Here is a 10,083-nt window from a genome sequence, read left to right as displayed (position 1 = left end):
TAGTGTATGGATATCATAAGGAAATTATAATAATGAAAAAATAAATAGATAAATATATTCATATATATATATATATATATATATTCCAAAAAATTCCCTTTTTCCAAACGTGCTATAAAATGTAATTTAATACTTTTCACATCTTGGTGCTTGGTCCTCTTAAGGTTCAGTCTGAAAAGTAAGACATGGAAGAGTAACCTTAATAAGTTTATTTGTTTATGTTTGTGTGAGTGTGTGTGTGTGTGAGAGAGAGAGAGAGAGAGTAAGTGTGTGCATGTGTATGTCTAAGTGTGTGCATGTGAGTGTGTGTGCGAGAGAGTGTGTGTGTGCGTGAGTGAGAGATTGTGTGTGTGTGTATGTGAGTGTGAGAGAGAGTATGTGTGTATGTCAGTGTGAGAGAGAGTGTGTGTGTGTGTGTATGTTAGTGAGATAAGATAAACCTTTATTCATCCCACAATGGGGAAATTTCTCTGTTACAGCAGCAAAAAGAAAGAAATGCAAATATATAAAAAGAATAGAGACATAATATAATATACAGTATATACACAACACAATGTATAAAAAGAGACCACGAGTAAATAGTTACACTAGCAGACATATTGCACATAGATAATATTGCACGCTTTTCAAAATTTCTGTTATTGCACATGTTTAAAATACTTTGTTACTTTGTTATTGTTTATTATTGCAGTTAAAAACAGTAATAACAGTGTGTATTATGGTGACTAGTTCACTGGGAGCAGCATTGATTGTACAGTCTAATAGCAGCAGGGAGAAAAGAGCGTCTGTATCGCTTCTTCAGACACTTAGGATGTAACAGTCTGTCACTGAAGGAGCTGCTCAGAGCTGAAACCGTTTCATACAGGGGGTGAGAGCCGTTCTCCAGCAATGATGATAGTTTTGCTACCATCCTCCTTTCTCCCACCTCCTGTACAGTGTCCAGAGGAATCCCCAGGACTGAGCTGGCCTTCCTGATCAGTTTGTCCAGTCTCTTCCTCTCTGCAGTAGAGATGCTGCTGCACCAGCAGACCACACCATAGAATATGGCTGAGGCCACCACAGAGTCAACAAAGATCTTCAGTAGCTCTCCCTGCACTCCAAAAGACCTTAGTCTCCTCAGCAGAAAGAGTCTGCTCTGCCCTTTCTTATAGATTGCATCTGTGTTGTCTGTTCAGTTCAGTTTGCTGTTCAGATGAACACCCAGGTATTTGTAAGAGTCCACTGTGTGAGAGAGAGAGAGAATGTGTGTATGTGAGTGTGTATGTGAGAGTGTGTGTGTGTGAGTGTGTTTGTGTGAGAGTGTGTGCGTGTGTTTGTTTGTGTGCGCGCATATTAATATATTTCTATAGTATTGTGCTTATTATTATTATTATTATTATTATTATTATTATTATTATTATTATTATTATTATTAGACCCACCCAAGTTTTACTACCTGGGATTCAGGTGGGTTCAAAACAAAGGTAACACCGGAAGTGACATGATTCGAGAGGAAAAGAAGATCTCACGCCTCAAAAAACCTGCGCGGAAAAAAAAAACCGAATCGGAAACTATCCAAAACATTTCACTAAAGTTTCGAAAGGGTAAAAGTATGTTTATTTATTTCTTTCTTTATTTATTAAAAGTTTGGAGCTTGCTTAACTCTCTATTCACTAAGCAGGTTTCTTCATGCTGTCGCCTCCAAGCCCTTAGACATCAACTTAGGAATTGTTTTGCTCAATGTTTACGATGTTAATCTAGTTATTATTATTTAATTTAATATAAAACCCAATAAAATAGAAGTGAAAACGAGTAGAAATGATTTAAAGGGGGGAAAGAAACCCTTAGACAAACCTTGGTGCTTTAGAAGTGTCTATAAATGGGCACCTAGCTGTGAATAAACTAATCACCAATTACAAGAAAACTAAAGCTCATGAGTAAATCTTACACAGTTATCTTTGTTGAAGTGATTCTGATGAACTCAGAATAAAGTTCATCTGTTTCTGGAACATTACAGCTATTTGGATTTCATGTGGTTGCTGAAGCCGTAATCCACAAAGGGAGAAAATGGTGAGCCACACAGGGACATTAGAGAGAAAAGGACGTCCTTCTGAAACGTATTAAGACAAAATTTAATCTGAGAGGACTTTAAAGGAGCTGTAGAAACATCTGGGAAGTTTTGGTGATGGGGCACGTTTGATAGATTAAAACCCTTTCTCATGGGGAAAAAAAAAGACGAACCGCCAACTAAACATCCGTTACCTGTATCAGAGCACAAAGTGTGGTAGACTGAACTAGCCCAACTAAATCACCCCAAACCATGTGTCAAAATGTTTTATAGTCTGATAAAGTCAAGGTAGAATTTTTTTGGAAATGTTTTGGGCAGAATTAAAAAAAAAAAGGTTTGTGCAAAAACCAAAGAGCACAGATTCTTAGCAAAAGAACACCATACCCGTGGTGAAGCATGGTGGTGATCGCATCATGTAAAAGGTCTGGTTTTCTTTTCAGAGGGATTTGTGAATGGCTCCAGATACCAGTCTGTTTTAGCACGACGTTTATATTTAGATGCGAAAGATAAAGAAAAATTCCCATAATAACGCTAAACACATAACGAAGTGGATAAAGGTTGAAGAGGGTTGTGAGTTAGAGATCGCCACACAACCGCCAATATACATTGGTAGACTCTTGTACTAAGTCATAGATGAATCCAGGATTTTCTTTCTTTGGGCTCAATTTTATTTTTAAATACAGCAGTGTTATATGGTGCACCTGCCTACAGACAGCTAAACGTTTTTTTTTAGGTAAACTGGAATGATAATTTTCATGAAATCTTAGGTATCAGCATGTGTTTGGAGTGAATCCCTGCACAAAGACTTTCTCTTTATCCTTTTACCACAAGACGTTAGCATTAAGCACGAATGTAAACAGGATCATATGTATCTCAGATGAGTGGACAATGGATTCATCAGGAAATGTCTCCTATATGCACTTATTTATTTGAGTTTATATATTAAGCTAGTATAGGGACTGACATAGTGCTTGCATACGTTTTTGGTATATTTGGCAACCCTCTCTAATCATTAAATGCAAGCACTAATGGTAACAAGACATTTAAGAAAAACTCTTCAAGGACGTAAGCTATGTCTTATATTTTATACTTTTATATATTGTGTATCTATCTATGTACTTTTTATTTCTGCTTTACCCAGGCCATGTAGTCGTGTGCATTTTCTTTCTCAGTGACAGGATGACTTGTGTTTTCTGCTTGATAGACTTGGCGAGTCAGTATGACCTGCAACGGCCTGGCACACTGCAAGGTGGCGCTAGCGTTCGCGGTCATTTTTGACCTGGTGGGAGTGTTGGTGCTGCTGGCAGGAGTCTTCGTTCCTCTGGAGGTGAAAGGCAGAGACTTCGGCGACCTGTTAGTGTACACAGGAGTTCTTCTGGTACTGATGTCTCTAGGCGGCTGGGTGATGTGGTACAGCGGCAACATCGAAGGCCTGACTGCGAGCAAGGAGATGGGCCACATTGGCAATGCAGTGGACCGCATTGCGCGCAGGCTCAGCCGCAAAATGCGCACCCACCGCACCCACCAGGGGCCCTGAAGCAGAGCGGTAGAAATTCTCAGCACCTAATTTAGCTTCATAGTGGTAGTGTACTTATTTTTTTTTTAGAGCTTTGTCTTGTTTGTGTCTTCTCTGTCTTTTACTCCCTCACTTCATCACTTGCAGGTTTCATGTTGCGTCATAAAGCTGGGATTATGCGATCATGAACTGTACATCATTCAGCTGTTTATTTCGAGTTACTTTACATGCTGCATATGATTGAGTAAAAAAAGTGCCATCTGCCCTCTTCCACAACCACAAACCCATTGGCCAATATCACTGTGATCGCTCCTCTCTCAACACACAGCCAATTTTTACCTGGGATTCAGCCCTACTGCTTCTTTAATTTGTCTGAACTCTGGACAGGACTGTAGTTAGGATGTATAAATATGGCTTAAATAAAGCTGTAGTTCTTTTCATATACAGTTTTGCTGTGTTTTTATTTATTTTTTTAGAACCTATGTCTGAGTTCGTTGTTAAACAAGTGTTGATCTTGTGTCATCAACAAATTCTAGGTTAAAATCTAGCATTTCTTCCTTGATAAACTAAATCGATTTTACTTGTTGAAAAGGTATTTATTTGTCCTCTTTTTAGTGGGTACGAATCGAATGATTTTCATGGAGTTTGCAGAACTCAAGACCCCACACAGATATGAAAAGAACACGAACAGAGAGAGCAAAGTCTCCTGTTGGACAGTAACCTGAGCTCAGGATTGCCCCAGGAGATGTGAAGTGGCACTGCACCACTGTGCCATCCTGTTCTTATACACTACAATACAATAAAACCTACGTAGGGCAATTTTATGGAGACATTCCAAGGTCATTCTAAGGTTGTGTGTCTAAATGAAGTGTTTATTTCCAGGTGGGTGTTCCAGATCATCACCAGATAAAGAATTTCTGTCATTTTCTGGTTAAATTAAATGGACTCATGGTCTAATCAGCTTACAGCTTAAGTGTCATTTTGTTTACTCTCTTGTAATTTGCTTTAAAAAAAAAACCCAGGCTATTCACGGTTATAAGCGGAAACATATACAAGCTCTATGAGGACTATGTGCAAAGAAATGGATAATTTATTTAAAAAAAAAAAAATAATAATAACCATAAATGCTTTTGGGCTGTTTTCAGGTTTCCTTGGACTCTTGTGAAAATTCCTGAAATGTAAAAGTGATATTTCACCCATGTATGTGCTTATGGAAAGTATCAGCTATATGCACTATTCCCATATAATATGGTCAGTAAATGATTGTTTATTGCAAACCATCTTCATTTAATTCAATGTGAATGTTCCAGCATTTAATACGAGTCTGGATTCCTCTAGAACAGAATTCCCGGATTCCTTGGTTTTCTTATTTATGTTGGAAAACTTTCCCTATATTTTAAGCATCCATATTTACGCACATAATTCTGCATATGGAAATGTTTAGATTTTTATTTATTTGATCATATTTTAGAATAACAAAGAAGCCTTTTTAACTACTATGCAGTGATAAAAAAAAAAGCATGGAAATTTGACTGGGGAACAGATTTTTTTTTTACCACCATGCCTTTCATGGCATTTTGACATTGACATTTTCTTTTGCGTCCTTCCTCCCATGTCATCTCAGCATATTTCATCTTCCTCGTCGTCGCCGTCTTTCTCCAAAACATTCGTAATCTTGTCCATTTCTCTCTCGCAGTCTTCGCAGCCCTGCGTCCCACACCTTCCCAGCATCAGCAGTCCCTCAGCGTTCATTCCTTCCATCATCAACCTAGGAAGTCTCTCCTTTCTAGATGACCATGTGGTATCAATCAGCTTCCCTTGTTGGCAGTGATGAAGAGGAAGGTTGATAGAGTAGATGCTGCGGCTAGCCCCGGCCATGATTATATCGTCATAAGGTGGGGCATGGCTGGTAGCGTCTTCCAGGTAAATACGAGCACGGTGCTTCATCTCAATCACGGTCTTGGTGTAGGAGTTTAGGGTGAAGACAGCCGCAGCCATGCAACAGCTGAAAGAAATCCAAGCTAGTCTGTAAGGAAGGGTAGCTGTGTGTTAATTTTACACCGAACAGAACAGAGAATAATAGTTAGATGTTTTAAACATAAACATTTAAGACTTACGCAAATGACCAGCCATAGTCCCAGGTCTGAGGTCTCCAGTCTTTAGGACCGATGCTCACAGTCAGCTGAAATACTGTAGTGTACATCATATGTGCTACCATCCCCATCATTCCTGAAACAGACACAATGCTAACTAAATTTACAATAGAAAATTAAAGGAAATAATTAAACATTGCCCAGTATTATACACTACATGGCTAAAAGTATGAAGCCATCTGATATTCACACTTTAATTTTCTTCATCCCTAAAGCATTGCCAAACATTTTGAAGTATGAAATTGTTTGGAGTTCCTTTGTATGCTCTAGTTTTCCATATGATTTCCCTAAACTAAAAAAACTGTTCCCAAACAGTGTTCCATCAGGACCTCATCCCTGTACACAAAGCACAGAGCTCCATGTAGACATGGTGTGTGAAGGTTGGAGTGAAGAACTCGAGTGTCCTGCACTGAGCCCTGACTCTGACTTAACACCACTGAACACCTTTGTGATGAACTGGAACACAGACTGAACCCCAGACCTCCTCACTCTTACATCATCAGTGTCTGATCTCACTGATGCTCTTGTAGCTGTATGAACACAAATCCACGCAGACACACAACAACATCTAGTGGAAAGTCTTCACATGAAGAGTGGAGGTTATTAAGAGGGAATAAATTTGGAATGGGTTGTTCAACAAGCACATATGGGTGTGGTGGTCCGATGTCCACAAATATTTGGCTCTATAATGCAAATGATCTTTGTTACTACCATCGAGGTATTATACTGAAGACCTCACCTGAGAGAACGGTGCAAATGGCAGCAAAGGCATTGATCTTGAGTGCATACATCTCCTTATTCAAGCAAAGAAACAGCAACTCCATCCACATCATAAGAAATCCCATGGCCAGCAGAGTGATATACATGAACTCAGAAAACAAGGAGAGCCAAAGAACCCCTGAAGATATGAAAAAACCCAAACAACAAAATCACATGTAAGATTAACACCATCTCTTGCCGATGGAAAGGCAAACCGGTTCTTAGAAGGTTCACCAGTGGAACCAACTTTGAACCAGCACCAGCACTAGCTCTGGTGGAAAAGGGGTAAGAGATTTGTTCATCAGACCAACTGTTCCTCGGTCCCTTTGGGAACACCTGGCCTCTAATGTGACATACATGACTGTGAAGTATCTCCTTCTCACAGGCATGGAAAGAAGGCTCCAAGAAAACTTTGACTGTATGGCTGTATGAGTATTGTATTTATCCCAAACATTACACCAAATCCTCTTTTTGGTAAAGGTGTTGGTATACATGTGCATGGCCTCAACATGGTAACCAAGGAATATTCACCACACACACGTTTACCTTGTGCTTCTTCAGGAGTCAGCTCGATGAAACTTCGACATTTCTCTCCTGAAACAGAAACAAAATTATGTCCAGGTTTCATTTTGAATCCATTTAAATATTTATTAATAAATCGTTTTGTTCAGTATCATTAAAAAACATCATAAAATTGCTTAAAAGGTCTGGAGCATTGTACCGTACACGTGACTCTGCAGTTTAGCAAAAGAAGTGAATGTACAATGCCAGGCAAGAGATTTAAGATTTAAGCAAATATGCTTTAGATTAGTTTGCTGGATAATAAACTTTTATTCTCCAAAAAATGGCATAAAGTTTTTTCTGCTCCTTTTCAAGACTTATGCAATGTGCTTTTTTAAACATATATTTTCCTGTCACACGAGAAGAGAGGATGTACACATGACTCGGTGCTCAGTACTCGCAGAGCCGAAGTGTCGTCACGTGGGACCATTTGTGACATTCATTCTGATCTTCTTGGAGAAGAAACAGGTAACCATCAAAAACACAGACTCTCTTACCTTCACCACTATGGTGTTTCTCACAAGAGAGCCAGAATCCGGTGTGAAAGTATCTAAGCATGTATTTGTCCTCTCCTGTTTCCCAGATATAGTGTACTGCATTGGCCAGCTTCTTTGCCTTCATTAGGACTTGCTCCTCTTTCTGCTTCAGAGAAACTGTCGCATTGGTCTCAGGAGTTTTGGGGTCTGGAGTTGGGCTCTCTGTGTTAGAGTGGAGTTAAACGGGACAACACTTGAAACAGAGGGAAAAGGGTTAGCTTTCCATGTCACCTGGTCCAATTTGGACATTTTCTACTGTACATACTGTAGTTTTATAGTACATAGTGATACACACTAAATGTTACAAAGCATAAAAAAATCTGATCACAAAAAAGTGAAAAGAACCACCAGACTGAACTCTCGGGCCTCCCGGTTCACTTCCAGTTTCACGTCCGGGTTCAGGTACATAAATAAACCGCACTCACGCCACAGACAGACGTGAAGTGTTGCTGGCTTATGATAATGCTGAGCAGTTGTTCTTCATATTACTGTGTTTGTCTCATGTGTATGACCTGTTTTTGTTGTTTGGGTTTTGGATTTGTCTTTTTGCTTGTTTTTCTGGTTTTGATTCTGCCTGCTGTTTTGGATTGTTTGCTCTGGTTCCTTCTGATAACCACAGTGTATGGATCCTACACCTCCCATGCCTGGTGGTTCCTTACAGATACTTTTGTCAGCGATGTGTTTATTGAAGCAGTTCCTTCGATTTCATTATAGGTTTGTTTGAAATCTGTTCTTTCCTTAGTACGGGGAAATTCTAGCCATCCGCTTTTCTCAAAGCTTCCACAAGGAACCTGGAGTCTATTCCAGGAGACTCGGGGCACAATGCTGGGGACACCTTATCACATTTCACACACTATAGATCATTTTGTGATGCCAATCAAACCTACAACACATCTTTAGACCAAGTAGGAAACCAGAGAACCCAGAGGAGAACTCCATAAGCATGTGGAGAACATGCAAGCTCCAGACACACACAGGGCAGAGGGAGGAATCGAACCTGCAACCCTGGCAATACATGTGAGGCAAAAGTGTGAAGCGCTAAATCAAGAATTCACATCAAATGTGAATTCCTGTTGGATTTCTGTTCTGTAACGGATTTGTTGGCTAGAACTTCAATTATAAATCAAATCCTAGACCCCACAGAGAGGTTTAAACTCGTCCAGGTCAAACCGCATTTCCCGGTTCTTAGAACATTTAAACAGCGTGCACGCTAATAGGTAATGTGAAGTATTCCCAGTTTACCTGCGTACAGAGCCCTTGCATTTTGTTTTCCCATTGTTTACCATGTGTATGACGTGTATGACCCCAGTTTTATTGTTTGTGTTTTTTATGCTACTGCGTATGAGGTTTCTTTCCCTGTTGCTGAACAAACACTATATTTACCGACCTTGATTCTTGGATTCTGTGTTGGTCTGTTTCCTCCTCCTCATAATAGATAATAGATTCTCAACATTCTACCTCTGGAGCTTTGTTACACTTAATTATTAATTGTTTAACGATGCGTTCGTGTTGAAGTTAGAGTTAGTGAAGTTAGAGTTAGTGCTCCTTGCTATTCGAGAGAGTTTGATAACAACCTTCTGAGCCTACCAGTAGCCACAACATGCCCCCCCTGGACCATGTCTATGGTCCGATTAACCACTGATAACATCCATTCAATCGAGTGATAACATTCGAATAAATCCCCATAAATATCATTTCAATCTGTTTTACTCAACATTGAATGATCCCATTTTTTTTATCCTTTACATGATTTGGAAATCAAATACTATTTAATTAAATAAAAAAAAATTATATGATTATATATCGAACAAAACATTTGTTGTGTCATATCTGTGATTTGTTTTTGTATTTGTTTGCTCTAAAGTAGAAAAGCTGGGTGATTTCATAATGTATTTCTAAACTTGCCTTTATATCTAGCGAAATAGGTTTGAAAAAGACTTCTTGCATGCTTCTTACCGGTGGTATAAGGCTGGCTGATGTTCTGTCCACAGTTCTTCATCTTCACAGGAGACAAACAGAGCGGTTTTACCACTTTGTGTGTCCCCTCACACCAGTAGGAGGTGCAGAAAGCCAGCACAGAGAGAGTCAGGGCCAGAGAGGTTAGACAGAGAGACAGCAGAGAGCGGCTGCGTCTGGACACCAGCTTCAGCATGACGGTCCAAGATACGAGCAAGAGCAAGAAAATTCAAATGAGGTGAAGTCTGGAAAGAAGGTTATAGAGAGAAAGTGTCATGGATGAGATGATGAGTGATGAGCTTTTGAGGAGGGCAGGAGTGCTGTGTTTGGTACAGATGTAAAAATAGAAGAATAATCTCAGCTTCAAGGATCAGCAAATCTGTAGAAGAGAAAGAGAGGATTTTAAGAGTGACAGAGCAGAGAGACGTGCTAAGAGGACAAAGAGGCTTAAGTGTGACTTAGGTGGATGCTGGAATACATCAGCATGGCATAAGTGCTGATTTAAAACATGATATTATTTCTACTCTAATCTATAACCTTCTGATAAAAATTGTA

The 10,083-nt window shown here is 39.5% G+C and overlaps 2 protein-coding genes across 4 annotated transcripts; one reads left to right on the top strand and one right to left on the bottom strand.

The window, feature by feature from the left end:
- Positions 1 to 1,440: 1,440 nt before the first annotated feature.
- On the top strand, positions 1,441 to 4,005 carry tmem238a (transmembrane protein 238a). Of its 3 annotated transcripts, XM_060865842.1 has the most exons (3): positions 1,441 to 1,589; positions 3,252 to 3,593; positions 3,711 to 4,005. In XM_060865842.1, the coding sequence occupies exon 2, from the start codon at positions 3,267 to 3,269 to the stop codon at positions 3,582 to 3,584; it is 318 nt and encodes a 105-aa protein (XP_060721825.1). In that variant the 5' UTR covers positions 1,441 to 1,589; positions 3,252 to 3,266; the 3' UTR covers positions 3,585 to 3,593; positions 3,711 to 4,005. The 3 variants fall into 3 exon arrangements, with proteins under 3 accessions (XP_060721825.1, XP_060721823.1, XP_060721824.1); XM_060865840.1 differs by having other exon boundaries at positions 3,252 to 4,005; XM_060865841.1 differs by having other exon boundaries at positions 1,452 to 1,583; positions 3,252 to 4,005.
- A 1,165-nt stretch (positions 4,006 to 5,170) lies between these two features.
- On the bottom strand, positions 5,171 to 9,876 carry si:ch211-232m10.6 (uncharacterized protein LOC572203 homolog). Its single transcript, XM_060864900.1, has 6 exons — positions 9,529 to 9,876; positions 7,534 to 7,734; positions 7,022 to 7,069; positions 6,456 to 6,614; positions 5,681 to 5,792; positions 5,171 to 5,589 (listed from the first exon to the last, which is right to left on the bottom strand). The coding sequence occupies exons 1-6, from the start codon at positions 9,722 to 9,724 to the stop codon at positions 5,184 to 5,186; spliced, it is 1,122 nt and encodes a 373-aa protein (XP_060720883.1). The 5' UTR covers positions 9,725 to 9,876; the 3' UTR covers positions 5,171 to 5,183.
- Between the last annotated feature and the right edge of the window lie 207 nt (positions 9,877 to 10,083).

Source organism: Tachysurus vachellii, chromosome 3, assembly GCF_030014155.1.
Source record: "Tachysurus vachellii isolate PV-2020 chromosome 3, HZAU_Pvac_v1, whole genome shotgun sequence".
Lineage (NCBI taxonomy): Eukaryota > Metazoa > Chordata > Actinopteri > Siluriformes > Bagridae > Tachysurus > Tachysurus vachellii.
The sequence above is the reverse complement of the archived record's forward strand: the minus strand, read 5'-3'. Positions and strand labels throughout refer to the sequence as shown.

Coding starts and splice junctions, on each gene's coding strand:
- tmem238a (XM_060865842.1), top strand. CDS start 3,267: ATGACCTGCAACGGCCTGGCACACTGCAAGGTGGCGCTAGCGTTCGCG.
- si:ch211-232m10.6 (XM_060864900.1), bottom strand. CDS start 9,724: ATGCTGAAGCTGGTGTCCAGACGCAGCCGCTCTCTGCTGTCTCTCTGT. Junction 7,735..9,528: donor CAGCCAGCCTTATACCACCG/GTAAGAAGCATG, acceptor ACTCTAACACAG/AGAGCCCAACTCCAGACCCC. Junction 7,070..7,533: donor GAAACACCATAGTGGTGAAG/GTAAGAGAGTCT, acceptor TTTCTGTTTCAG/GAGAGAAATGTCGAAGTTTC.